General features: G+C 40.5%; 1 protein-coding gene across 9 annotated transcripts in view; it reads left to right on the forward strand.

Annotated features, from left to right (window-relative positions):
• LOC134220331 (katanin p60 ATPase-containing subunit A1) overlaps nt 1–15,174 on the forward strand; it is a 54,072-nt gene that overhangs the window by 16,735 nt on the left and 22,163 nt on the right. For 3 of the 9 annotated variants that reach the window (XM_062699350.1, XM_062699351.1, XM_062699353.1), the window contains exon 1: nt 390–806. The exons of the other annotated variants lie outside the window; for them this stretch is intronic. In XM_062699350.1, the coding sequence (XP_062555334.1) occupies nt 532–806 (275 nt within the window). In that variant the 5' untranslated portion in view covers nt 390–531. Of the gene's footprint in view, nt 1–389; nt 807–15,174 lie in introns of those variants that run through there. 9 annotated transcript variants of the gene reach the window in all.

The raw sequence follows: 15,174 nt of genomic DNA on the forward strand, positions 1-15,174 counted from the left end.
TCATAGAATGCGTGTCACTACCCAGAGGCTAGTATAGTATCGGGGGTCATCGTTTCACATAAAGAAAATAAGGGTTGGTAAATATGGAAAACTACCTCTTTTGCTATACACGTCGACGGGTTTTTCAATATGGTAGTTTGGGCAAAGCGACTCTGCGTGTTGCGGCCACACTATTGAATGGGACCAAAACAGAACCAGTATTTTAACGATACGTATGTTGGAGGTGCTGGGGATCCTTTCGATTTTTTTTGGAGGATGAGAAATAGCTCGCCCAGACCGGTGTGGTAGGGGGTGTTGGGCAGTTTGTTCTTTTTTTTTTTTCGTTTGACCACGGTGTCGTTGTAAGAGTGCCAGGTCGGTGTCGGTCAGTTTAGTTTTGCTCGCGGTCGTTGAAAGTTGTGCTTCGGCTCGAATGGTCGTACCTCGCGATAGGTTTGCTGGATATTTTGTGAATCATGAAGTGTTAATTTATAGAGCATGTGAGGTGTAGTGAAAATTGCTTCAAAACTTCGGTGACCAACGTCATAACCAATGCTCCAGTACGCTTCGCGGGGTAGTGAAATGAACAGTTACGGCTGTTATAATCAACAGTACGAAAGTTCCGGAGGAACGACGGGTGGCAACTTGCTTGAACATTACAATAATAATTCAAACAATTCGTACAAAATGTCTCGGAACGTATCTAACTCTCATCCAGCCCTGGAGAGATCCGATGTTCACGTGGAATACGAGGTGGCTGTCCCCATCCACAGTATCGAGTCAATAAGACACACGCCGTATCATTCCCTGTGGAATCTGCATGAATGGTAAGGGAAAATTCCAAGACAGTTTGACTGTGTACTGAAGTTTTCCGTGCCTTCATTGTGTATTCGGCACTGACTACTTTATATTCAAATCGATACCAATCATACCAACAACGGCTGTTCAGCGTTCATCTATAAAAAAAGTCTTGGAAACATTTTTTTTCTGAATAAATGGGCTATCTACCTAGAAGTTTGAATCTGTTTCAAGGTGATTTAAATAAGCTGAAAAAAATCCTATTTATCGTAAATATTTCTTTCATATGAACAACCCTATAAGGATTGATTTTTTTCTCAATTTAAAACAAAAGTGAACAGTCTGAGAAAGTTCAAGAAACTCGAACGGAAATTCCAATGCGACCAATAGTAAAAAGTGTTCGAAGTAAACGTTCGTTTTTGCAGAAGAACGAATACGCCTGCCGGGGGTCGCGCGACACACCAACACCGGACCAAACCGGACGGTACTCCAAACTCATATAATGACCGGAGGCACGCTAGGCGAACTGTTTCCAACTAAGTGCCACGGTGCTAAAAGCAGGAGCGAAAATTCTCCCTCCTTTGGTTGGCTGAATTATGGATCCTGATGGTCATATATCGTCGTCTAGTGTAACGCGAGTTTGATGACCCCGGGGATTTTACCGGACGATTGGATTCATGAGGGGTGATGTTTGGTGAATTGTGATATCACTTACTTATGGTGCTACTGTAACAATTTTATAAGTTTCATTCAAGTGGAAATGTTTGGAGGGATTTCTGGATATCTGGAGATACTACTTTTTTTTTTAAATAAATTGGGTCTGTTTAAAAATTGAAGTTTGAGAAAAATGATATTTCTGCCACATATACCCAAGCAGGAGAAAATATCAGATTTATATGATACTATGTTACTGAGCTCAACAGTTTTCCTAACAAGGGTAGTTATAAATTTGATTCAGGATGTTGTTAAAATAATTTAAATTTCTCAAAAAACTGTAAAACGTAACTGATTTTGCTATATATATTTTTAGGAAAAGATAATGAAATAAATCTTCGTTTCTTTATACTATATATATAAATAATTAAAGCTGTAACAATTGTGTTATGCTCTTGTTTTGCCTTCCTAGTCGGGTTTGTTTCCACTTCTGTGAAATTAGGGTTTCTTATCTCTGGTATAATTTTTAAGTATTTGATAAAACTCTCTATAGTGTAGAATTTTGAGAATCATAAATAATAATACCGTGATGTGCGTCCTGATCCTTAAATTCCACCAGATGTTCTTCTTAAAGTTTCCTATTAAGAGTTTTACCAAAATTTAAAATTTCTGCTTTTTTCAACTTATAGCACAGATTGTCAAGAGTTTATTTCAACTCATCTTAAAGATTTGTTACATTTTTGAATTATATTGTTCAAATGTTTTATGGTTTTATCAAGAAGTACCTAAGGAATTTTCTATCAGGAATTTATACAACTCTACGAGCCGGTGGGTCTCCCATTAACCTTGCGTGCAAAGGCGTAGGATTGTCAATCCGGAGATGGTGAGTTCGATTCTCGAATGTTTTCGGGTTGGAAACGTTCTAGACACCCTTCACATAGTGTATCCATTGGACTTGCCACACAAGATACATACTTATGCATAGAAAGCTTTCAATTAACAAGTGGGGAAATGCTAATAGAACACTAAGTTGAAAAGCAGGTCAAGTTCCAGTTGGAATGTAGAGCCATAGAAGAAGGAAAGCCGGTGGGAAACCTTAAAATGTTTAAGTTTATTTTGCTTTTTCAGCTTGCTTAGCAATTTTCCTCGGCTATTTCGTCGATGAATCCAATTATTTTAATTCTGGGCTTTAACGGTTTTTGCAGTCCAATTTTGTATCTTCCCGAGAACTCAACTGAGGCATTTCCCGAGCAGGAACGACCACCTCGATAACAGAAAATGGTATGGTCGAGTATCGACGACAATATTTTCCGCTCAAACACTCCGAGTCTGCATCTTTTAACGTCCATACTACATGGCCGTACAGGGTGACTGAACGAATCATCGATGTGTACAGAGTACAGTACATTCATTTTTCTTAGCATGCCAAAAATGTATTGAAAATATACTAATTTGATGTAATTTTTTTTTAATTTGAAAAATATCATTTAAATTTCGACTATTTCAGTTTAATTTAGCATGTTCGTGTAAATTTGAATTAATTTCAATTTAAAATATCTGCACGCTTGATCGAATGTTGCGTTTATTTTCAGGCTCCAAATGCAGTATGCGTGATCATGTTTGTACCATCGTACAAATAAGTATCCCGTCTCTAGATAGCCTTTGGAGCAAAGGCCTAGGATTGTCAATCCGAAGATGGCAAGTTCGATTCTTGGCTCGGTCAAGGATGTTTTGTTTTGGGAAACATTATCGACGGGCATAATGTATCCATTGTACTTGCCGCACAAGAAACATACCCATGGAGTAGAGGTCATAGAAAAGCTTTCAATTAATAATTGAGGAAATGCTAATAGAATACTAAGTTGAGAAAAGCAGGCAAAGTTCCAGTTGGAATGTAGAACAATAGAAAGAGCAAGAGAAGTATCCCGTCTCACCTGTGCATACAATGCACGTAAACAGGCATGCAAGGTGATATTTCCGAGTGAACTCAACTCAAGTAAAAATGATTTCAAATGTCTTCAATATTAAACTCATGATTATCAGCTACAAATTTCAAAATCCAATAAGTTTGATAATTCAATCATCTCCTTGTTTTATTGATGTGGAAATGTTTTTTTTTTCAACATTCAAATTGTTAGAATTCAACAGAATTACTACTTACTTACTTATGGATCCTGTACACCTCCGGTGGTGCAAAGGGCCGACTTGAAACTTCTCCATCCTGAGCGTTGCCCAGCTATATCGCTTTAACCTGTTGTCAGGTTAGATTTCGGTCGACTTCTTTTATTTCTTTATTGAGGCTTCGCCGCCATGAGCCTCTGGGTCTGCCTCTGCTGCGATGACCCGCTGGGTTCCAGTCTAATGCTTGTTTACAGATTTCGTTTCCGCCCCTACGTAGAGTGTGGCCGACCCAGCCCCACTTCCGATGAAAATTCCAAACCGCGGGCTGCTATGGCAGCCTATAACCATGCAGCACCGAAACGACTTCAAATTGGCTGATGACGTTGTACTCCTCGCTCAACGGCGCTCCGACATGCTGAGTAAGCTCAACGACCTTGCCGAGCAGGTTTAGTCATCAACGTCAACAAAACCAAATCGTTGGATGTAAATACGGTGACCCCTTCCAGTTTCACAGTAGCCGGGCAACCAGTGGAGAATGTTGAAAGCTTCCAATATCTTGGTAGCCAAATGGCGTCAGACAGAGGTACCAAGATCGACGGGAGACCCACGTGACCTTGTGAACCGGTCGATGAGGGAAGAACAATCCTCCAATCACCACAAAAATCTGCGAACAGCTCTCCGTTTTCTCCGAAACCATGGCGTCCCATAATGTGCTCATGGTTCGAGTTGTCCGATTCGTCCGATCCGATCTTCGCATTGAAGCCGCCCAAACAGATCTTGATATCACCCTTCGGAATTCTATCTACGACGGCATTGAGTTGACTGTAGAAGTTCTCTTTGTCTTGCAGAACGGCAACATCGGTTGGCGCGTAACATTGGATTATAGTAAGGTTTCGGACCCGTCTTCTAAATCTGGCAACGATTATCCTTCCACTTATAGGTTCCCACTTCATAAATGTAGAATGTGCCTGAGCGCTTAGTAGGAAGCCAACTCCGCGATGCCGTGGAGCGTGTTCACCTCGTAAACCATAGTATAGCAGAACTTCTCCCGATGACGATCTGTGTTCTCCAAAGTTCGGCCAACGGGCTTCACTCAGTCCCAGGATCTCAAGCTTCATGCGGCGTGCCTAATTGGCAAGTTGTGCCAATTTACTCTGCTGGGCTATGGTTAAAACGTTCCATGTTCCTATTCGTGTCCGTTGTTTCGCGCTAAGAGTCGTCGCCGTAAAATCAGTCCGTATTCTTTCATTATCGGATTCTCGAACAAATTGATGTTTCGGGAACAGTAGGTTGTTGGCCCAAGTTTCCCTATCCACCGGGATGGTGCTGCCCTCTTAGGTATAGCTTCCGGGGAATAGCATTCCATAGTCAGCCGCTGGATGCCAGAACAGACGCTGTTGGAGCCGGAGCGTCGTTGGTGAACAGACGCTCGAACAGTCGGTTTAAATTTGTTTAAAGTCCCACCCAACACCAGGACTAGGCTAGTGCGCTTTGAGCGGCACACGGTCGCTTTGATTTGCAGCTTTTTATAGAAGTTCAACAGAGCCCAGTGTCGAACCCCACCACATCCTAGCCACAACCGCACAACTCACCATTTCGTAGCCCAACAGAATACTCTTTAAAATTTCCACGAGATAGTGTAACGAGTTTCCTCTGGATTTTCTACACCCAAAACAATTTTACGAAGGGAGCCCAATGTGAAACATTTTGCAAAAACTTGGAAACTTAATGAGCGGAAGAAGGAAGTACGTTTTGCTTCACCGATTCTCGCGGTGTGAACGATGGATGGTTCTCCCAGCAGCTCATGCAACTCGTGGTTCATTCGCCTCCTCCACGTACCGTCCGCCATCTGCACCCCACCATAGATGGTATGCGGCACTTTCCTTTCGAAAATTCCAAGTGCGCGTTGGTTCTCCACGAGCATCGTCCAGCTCTCGTGTCCGTAGAGGACTACCGGTCTAATGAGCGTTTTGTAGATAGTCAGTTTGGTACGGCGGCGAACTCTATTCGATCGGAACGTCATGCGGAGTCCAAAGTACGTACGATTTCCAGCCACTACGCGTCTCTGAATTTCTCTGCTGGTATCATTTTCGGCAGTCACCAGTGAGCCCAAGTACACAAATTCTTCTACCACCTCGATTTCGTCACCACCGATGCAAACTCGCGGTGGGTGGCTCACATTGTCTTCTCTTGAACCTCTTCCTATCATGTACTTCGTCTTCGACGTGTTGATGGCTAGTCCGATCCGCTTGGCTTCCCTCTTTAGTCTGATATAGGCTTCCTCAATCTACTCAAAGTTACGTGCCATAATATCTAAGTCGTCGGCGAAGCCAAATAGCTGAACGGACTTATTGAAAATTGTACCACTCGTGTCAATCCCTGCCCTTCGTATTACTCCCTCCAAAGCGATGTTGAATAGCAGACATGAAAGACCATCACCTTGCCGTAACCCTCTGCGCGTTTCGCTTATATAGCTTATCGCCCTTTATGTAGTTGGTACACACAACACCTACCATCCATTCCTGCGACAGAATTTCATCCTCCCAAACCTTGGTAATCACCAAGTGCAGCGCTCTAGCCAGTGCCGAAATACCATATTTAAACAGCTCTTCTGGTAGTTGGTCAACTACAGGGGCTTTGTTGTTTTCCAGCCGGCCGATCTCCTCCTGGATTTCCTGGAGATTCGGAGCCGGAAGTCGCATGTCCGGCGCGCGTGCTCCTAGGTTCATTACCACACCGCCACCGTTGTCTGCCATATCGCCATTCAGGTGCTCTTCGTAGTGCTGCCCTCGCCTTTGGATCACCTCACGTTCGTTTGTAAGAAGATTCCCGTTTATGTCCTTACACATATAGGGCTGTGGTACGTGGCCCTTACTTCACGGTGTCGATCTTCCTGCTGGCGCTTTTTCCTCCGAAGTTTTGTCTGTTCCGCGCCCGTTTGTATCGTACCTCGTTCGCCCTCGTGCGGTGTTGCAGCAATCTCGCCCATGCTGCATTCTTCTGTCGATTTGGTTTTCCGCTACTTGATTAGGTGATTTCCTTGTGGTCTTGGGGATATTCTTGCGGGGGAAGAAACTGCTTCGGACTACCGTTCTACGGGAAGCTGCAAAGTTTATGCATCGTTGGCCGTTGTCGTTCGATACGGTATACATACTATACGGTCCGATGACCGGTCTATACATTTCCTACCTTCCTACCTGTGCGTTCATGTCACCGATGACGATTTTGACGTCCCGCAGTGGGCATCCATCGTATGTCTGCTCCAGCTGTGCATAGAACGCTTCTTCCTCGTCGTCGGGTCTCCCTTCGTGTTGGCTGTGCACGTTGATGACGTTGATGAATCGGCCTTTTATCCTTAGCTTGCACATCCTTGCGTTGATTGGCTGCCACCCAATCACGCGTTGGCGCATCTTTCCTAGCACTATGAAGCCGGTTCCCAGCTCGTTGGTGGTGCTACAGCTTTGGTAGAAGGTAGCCGCTCAATGCCCGCTTTTCCACACTTTCTGTCCTGTCCAGCCGATTTCCTGCAGCGCTACGACGTCGAAGTTACGGGGATGTCATTTATCGTAGATTATCCTGTTGCAACCTGCGAAGCCTAGCGACTTGCAGTTCCATGTTCCAAGCTTCCAATCGTGATCCTTTATTCGTCGCCTAGGTCGTTGCCGATTGTATCGAGTCGTATTATCTTCTATGTCGTTCGTAATGGTTGTTTTTAAAGGCGGCTTATTGGGCCTGCACAAACCTCCTGTCTCGTCGGAGGGCCACCTAACACCAGGACTTGGGCTTGTGCGCTTTGAGCGGCACACGGTCGCTTTAGCGAAGCCTACTTGCGGATTTATGCAGCTTTTTATAGAGGTTCAACAGGGCCCACTGTTAAACCCCACCACATCCTTGGCAGGCGCCACAACTCGCAGATAGCCTGGGGAGGGGTCGTCAAGCCCTTGGACATAGTCCCTGCTGCCCTGAAATGAAGATTGAACGAAGCACTTCTTTTTTAAAGATTTTTCAAATATTGCATTATATGCATTCTTCTGTAAAGTTGACCTTACATAAGCCAAAGAATCGACTGAGACAATAAAACAAGACATCATTTTTGACGGAAAAGGTCAATTGGTGAACTTTGGCTGATGACAAGAACATGCCGTTCTAAAAACTTCTAGAGAAATACTAAAATGATTTTTTCTTAAAAATACTTAAATATACACATCGGAAGCATAAATTTTTGTAATTTAGAGGAATAATTTCGATTTGGTCATTTCATGACTAAAAAAAGTGTTTCCATGAATTTTTCTATTTCTGAGAGTAAATCTAATATTATGTTTGAGATTTTAAGCCCGATACTAAGACTTATATAATTTTCATATGGTCAGGGTTCAACCAAACGAATATTCTATATACTGTTTTAATATATGTCCTAGAAAAGTGAAAGTTAGGGAGTGAATATGATTTAAAGTGTGCAATGTTACAATAAATATAACTGCATTCTGCTTCGTGTGAGAATAGGTTGTACAACTTATAGATACATATGTTTTATTCGAATATAATGCAAAAGCTGTAGAAAATCGAAGTACAAGTTGATCATCAAGAGCTGACCCACAATCGATCTAGGATACGGAAACTCTTAAAGCTGGGAAACCGCATTAGAATGACACAAGTCTGCTACGAGAAATACAAATTCGGTGAGACCAACCTAATTATACTGTAGATAGAAACAAACCACAATCCCGATTCATAAGGAGAGAGCCACCAACTATTCCATCAGGGATTGCTCAACCAGTAAAATTAGCGCCACGGCGCGGTTTACAACATTTTCAGATGAAATCGCGCTTGAAGAGCATCTTTCTATTTTCATAATTGCTAACTTCGTAACATATGAACGTTTGAGTTGTTTAAATGAGTGATGGATTACCATAGATGGCTTACATTAAGAATACCCAGGGACATTTTTAAGTGTCTGTCACACAGTTTGCTAATTAATGAGACTATCTTTTGTCTTTTGAACCCTAACAGTGACCTATAGTTAGAAAAAAATGATATTTAATATTATTGCAACTTTGTTACTTGTTTTCTTTATTACGTTGCTCAACCGATTTAATCGGTTGCAATACACGTCAAAGGTTTAAGGTCTAATCCCTTTTCAATAATGGAATCCAATCCATAAAAGTGAGCAATAGTTGAAAAACTAAATGAAAACATACTCATAACCTACACAAAAGAAAGTAATGAAAAACAAACGTAAATTAACAAAATATGTCTGACTGGGAATTCTTATTTAACCTCAAATTGAAATAAAATAAGGATTGCTGATTGACATATCCTTTCCTATTACTATTAATGTGGTTTAACAGCTGTGAATATCTCCTTATTTTCAATTTCAGTTCCGCTTGATGACGCGGGCGCTTAATCCAAAATTCAAATGAACAATCGCTCACTTTGAGCGATTGATTGTTTATCCTCGCGAAGGATGAACAATTGAACAAGATAAGGAAATGCTAATACAGTTGTATAGAAGTTGCATAGGTCACATCACTTTCCATGGTGAATCCAGATCTATGTAGCTGACTGGATTCGCTGAAATGTACATAACATTTGGCACACAACATATCGCGCCAACCCCGCCATTCTTCATTGTAGTTTTCATAATTATTCAATAGGAAGTAAATAAATTCTAACGAAATGTAGAATGATACACAGTTCAACACATTATTTGATCGTGACTCTGTTGTAAAGTATTTGGTATGGGTAGCATTTTATGCAAATAAAATGCTTGAAAAGCAACAAACTGTCAAAAAATAGTAGGTAAAAAATAACTGATATATTCCTCCTGATATTTACAAATATAAACTCAATGCTCTCTCATTTCCCTAGATAAATGTGAGTACTCATCTTGTGTTCTTCGCTGTTTTTCTGAATTATTGATTTTTTTTTCCGATAATCAAAAATCATTACTCAAATTATTGCTTTTTTATGCATGTTATTCAACCATTCTTCTACCTTATACACCAAAAAAGTTTCAATATATAAGTTAATCAAAGAATTGTTAACCCAACAGGTTTCGTTGTTATAAATAAGTTTCTGGACAATTAAGGTCGATTATTTTCCTGATTTGTGGTCGTTGTAGGATTATACAAAAAGAAAGTAAATGTTTTAAAAATGAGTTAAGTGTGTATGAATATTCTATCTAGAAGTGGTGTGAGTGACGTTGTAAAGTTTTTTTTTCTTGGTTTAAATAAGTTGTGTATGAGTATTCACGGGGTTATTGAGATAATGCAGTATATCACGAAGCTATTATAAGTAAATATGATAGATTTTTATTATCTCATGAAATAGTGCTTGAAAGATCATGTTAAAGTGCGCGTCGGTTCGGTTCAAGTTACGCGTTTCTCGGTATGCAAAAGTTACCAAGCTTACATTGTGCGAGATTTGCGGGACAATCCAAGTAAAAATGGAAGTTGATACAGTTCTTGAGAGTGTGTCGGTTCGGTCATAGAAGCACGATCCTCAGTATGCAGAAGCCACCAGGCCTGTATTGTATCAGATTATCTTTGTCGCGATACCATGAGGGTAAAATAGATTTTAAAATAGTGTTCACTTAAAAAGTAGAACTGTCTCGAGGCCATAGATTTTTGTGTTTGTTTAAAAAAGAACGGTCTCGAGATCATGGAATTTTTGTTCTACTTAGTGCGGTCAGTAATTGAACTAATTAGTGCGCGATAGTCAAACTACACAGCATGCCGTTTACCAAGACGAACCCCGCTACATGCCCTACCCCATATCTTCCAACATCCCAGTGATTTCTCGTGGAAGTGCAGATGACTCGTCGGCTTCCATCAAAGCGAGTATCACGTCAACATTTTCCTACCCATTCCTTAATTGACCTGCATTCGGACACGGCCGGCGCTGGTATTGCTTTATATTGGGTCACCAGTTTTTACACATTGAGGATGATGTTAGTCCCAAACATCATCTGTTGGTTCTCTGTGTAATTACAGCTGGCCTGGCAATAACGGAGTAGCAACCGTGGGCGGTCAATCATGCTCATGCTCATGCTCAATTTTCATATGGTCAGGGTTCAACCAAACCGCACCAAGCGGCTTTTTGGCTGATTTGTGATATTTTGTTCGCAAAAGGAGAACAGAAAGTATTTCATGTCAATTAATGCGTACATTTGTTGTAGGATGCCCTCAGTTATGGCATTGAATGATGCCGAAGCGACTTGTGATTAATTGAATCTGTTACACGAAAACTTTGGCAAAAAAATGGAAATTTTTCATTGGCGCTTGGTGTGATTTGGCAGAACTCCAACCATATAAAAGTGACAGAATTTGTAAGTAAGTAGTAAAATTGTATTTTCTATTCGATGGCTCATAGATTGTCTTTCAGTATATTCCAATAAGTAAATAAGACTTGTCTTCACGGAATCTGTCTTCATATCTTGTCAACTGTCTTCATATCTTCAATTCTGGCACCGCTGCACGTAAGCTATAATTTAAGTCATAGTAGGCTGTGAGTAAAAAAACCGACTTTTTTAGTTTGACATTTGCATTGCTATTCAGTCCAGCAAAAAGGGTGATTATCCATTGCTATCCATGCTTTTGCCCAAAATGAGTAATGGGTATGTGATATGGACTGGATCAAGATGAATACACAGCTAGGTGTTTCAACCTGTCAAATTTATGGACAAGAAGAGGGCGGGGGTGAAAAATTCATTTTCAGTGCAAAACATAAACAAACCTGCTGGCTCTCCCATACTAAAATCCAAGATGGCTGAATCGTGAATTTGGCAGATTGGATCACCTAGTGGTGTATTCATCTTGGACTGGATAAATTTCACCTAACTTCTAGCGACCTTTGATTTAGTCTTTTGTTAGAAATGAACAGAAGATTAAAATTTTCCGATTGCATTTCCTCCACCAAACACAGTAGAAATAATTGCGCATCAATCATTTTACTATCTTTCCTCAATTTTGCGCCATTTGATACTTCTAACATCAGGCAAAAATGAGCACATCGACTATGTTAATTCGGGTTCCCTGTAGAAAAAAAATTGAGCCAAGAGCCACAAATGACGTGGCATATTTTTTGGCCATCTTCAAGGGGCTCCCCCATCGTAACATTTCGTCACCAATTATACTTGATACCTGATGGGCTACAGCTCTTCAATGAACCTACGCTGAATGGAGTATCCTTATCCACTGTACTCGACCCTGGACCAATCGCTTCCAGTCACCCTGAATGTTTAGTGCCCTAAGGTCCTCTTCAACTGCAAGAAGCCATCTGTACGCGGCCTTCCACGAAGCCTACGGCCTCTTCCGGGTTCTCCAGGTGAGAGGGATGGATTTTTTCCCTACAGCTGATACAACTCGTTGTTCATTCGCCTCTTCCGCGTGCATTAATGAATTGACTTTGCATTAATGAATAGATTTTAAAAATATAATACAACAATGGTCCAATAAAAAGATAACCCAAATATGTCACGCTGAGTTCGACAGCTGAGTGATGATTGTGTAGCAGTTCCCTCAATGTCATTCAACCCCAATTCACAGCGAATAGCATCCAATATTACAAACATTCAATCACTTCTATAAGTTATTTCCTGAGTTCCCTACTAACTTCATACATACATATTGCATATGACTTTCCACGTGGTCATTTTATTACCCCCCACATACCAGCATATATATATTGGTTAGTGGTGATTCTTCTTTATGATGTTTGTTCAATTTGTAGCATTTTCTCGAACTAGCGGTAGATCTCGGGACAACGACCTCAGTTTAGTGTTCGTCAACAAAGGACAATCGAAAGCATATGTGCTTTTTTTCCCTCTTGCTGACCCCGTGCTTTTCATCGTGGATCAATTATTCAGCATGGAGGAGTATTTTCCGATAGAAGGTGGAATGTAAATAGCAATCAAATGTGGGTCAGCAAATGTGCTTTATATTGTTCAATGTTAATAAAAATGAAACCGAAATGAAAAACGACAAATTTGTAGTCGAATTGACTTCCGGTTCTTTTAGTTGCTTCCTTCCTTTTCACAACTGACCGCCCTGGCCGAGCATGGCGCGAGGAATTGAGAACAAGGAATTTATCGAACAAGCGTAAGGCATGTGTCTAAGCGGCTCATGGTCACTGCTGCAGTAATCAATGGCCACAAGCTGAACCGTCCACGACGTCCTATTTTTGGGGTGCGTGTCGCCAAGGTGGTCCACCAAATTATACATGCTAATGAACGCGAAAGGAGTTTTCGGTGCGTGGGGTTACAACATGAAAAAAAAACTTGCTGTGTGATGACGTCAACTCTCTCTCTGACGGTATTAAGAATGATTGCTGTTGAGGGTTTGAATCTACTCGGAGTTAAGATGAAAATTGCGTGTGAATGCATTAGACAACATTAGGTTGCTAATAGTATCTATAAATAAATATTCTAAATATAAAAAATCTGTTGTAAACAATATGGTAACTACAAATAATAATAAAACGAATTGAATCTGCATTTTTTCGAGAAAGGATTTCAAATAGAAGCCAGCACCTGCCAACTCAGTGGAGGCGCATGGTGTTTATCTCCAGATGTGCATTCAAATGCGATTTTTACGACAAATACAATTTGGACCACACTCTCCACTATTGGCGATAACAGTGTCGATAACTTGTCTGGCATACTTATTCTTGTCCTAAGGATTTGCATACGATATTTCGCCGCTTCACAGAGGCCCCCTTTATTGGGGGACCTCGGTGGCATTAACTTGAGGTTGGTTCTTTCGTTGGCTGCCGCTTGCGTTATCCATCTTGTGAAGGATTGTGAGTTGAAGAGCTGCCATAGTTGATATATCACTTTGGTTTGTCCAAGTACCGTGCGATGTTGTATATTACTATTTCTGGACGCCAACGACGGGGCACTAATCGCCGGGGAACCGCAACAAGTCTCCATTGCACAGTGGCTGAAATCTTGTTTTCCAAACGTTTAATTAATAGTACCTTTATTATTGTGATTTAGCGTAATAATGTCTTCTAGGCATTTTATCAGTAAGTTGTTGCGCTTCTTTAGAGGTAATCAGTTCAATTGATCGAGGGATTGACATAAATGGTAACATATCTTCAGTTGTTTCGACTTTTTCACAAAATATCAATAATAGTGTAGGGAAACAACAGACAATATGTGCCCCTAAGCCAATCTTCCAATTTAACAATTAAAACAATCGAAAGCCATATGTACTCCTAATGTGTTTATCAATAATTTAATTTGTCGTCTATTCTGCGGAATAAAAATTTGGACGAACATCCAAGCATGCTGCGAGAAAACGATTTTGTTTTAAGGTGCTGCGTTTTCGTGCGAAATCAATCGATGCGAGCTGGTGCGTTTAAAAGATGAAAAACAGCAATGAAATTGACAAAATATTCAAGTATCAATTAAGGACAAGTCCTACTCTCGTTTCGTTTTTTAATTAAAAGAGCTGAGTCGATCGGTATATCGGGTCTCCGGGCCTCCTATAAAAAGTTCATTTTTGGAGCGAACATATAACCTTTACGTATACTTTGTATACGAGAAAGGCAAAACAGCAAAGTTGTCGTGTAACAAACTAATGCGAGCATAAAACATATGTTTACTCCATAATTCTTTGGTGAGCTCAAGTGACCTTGTGCATTACGAAGCCAAATCACTATTTTGTTCAGTAAATGTGAAACTGAATTAGACTAAGGTTTTTTTTTACGTCGGTACATGTACTAAGCATCCAAGAAACTTCAGAAGTAAGACATTAAGATCTACATGAGTACTTAATGATCTATAGGATTGCCTTAAATATGTATATGCTTTTTGTGATACGTCTCAATAGCATAGGTTCTTGATTATTCAAGAAAACCCTGGAGTATTGCCTTATGGTTTACCCAAGTAGCACACGCAACATCTTCCTAAAAGCATTTTGTTTCTATTCAGTTTCATTAATGGCATTGGAAAAACATCAAAGCACGAAAAAGTTGCATCAAGATGTCAAAAACGTTCGAATAGTGATCAATGTTTCATTAAAATTGCAATGCAGTACGTGTTTGACATTCGGAAACAAACAACCAAAGAATGCTGCACTTCATGTTGCAAACACGGAACAAAATCATTAAGTTGCATATTTTTTACCATGGAACTTTAAGCGTCTTTCAAAATTTAATTGTTTGTTTAAATTAAGTTGCAGATAAGTTGAGTGTGTCATCATGTTTAATTTAGCATCGTTCAACGTTTTGACAACTCACATTTTTACCTGTGATTGTGCAATCAATTAACAGGAAACCCGAGTACAAAACTTCATAATCGTATGGTTTTTGTGGTGAGTCAACATGTAGTCCCGTCGAAGTGTTGAATGGTGCTGTGGTAGAGTGTATCCAGTTTTATATTTTTATTTTATTATTTTCCGCTATAGTATTTTGCAACATTATTGCCATTTTACTGCAATCGAAGGATGTTTCCGTAGGCTCCACCTCTTGCGCTTTTTAGATTGCAAGAGAGTTATATTTGATGGCACATACGCGAAGATTGTTTCTTTTCGAATAGTTGCAACACAGTGAAATGTTCAGTAGTGAAACAAGTTGTGCTGCTTGGGTATGCTTGTTATTAAAAATCAATCGGACTGTTTC

Source organism: Armigeres subalbatus, chromosome 3 (assembly GCF_024139115.2).
Source record: "Armigeres subalbatus isolate Guangzhou_Male chromosome 3, GZ_Asu_2, whole genome shotgun sequence".
In the NCBI taxonomy this organism is placed as follows: domain Eukaryota; kingdom Metazoa; phylum Arthropoda; class Insecta; order Diptera; family Culicidae; genus Armigeres; species Armigeres subalbatus.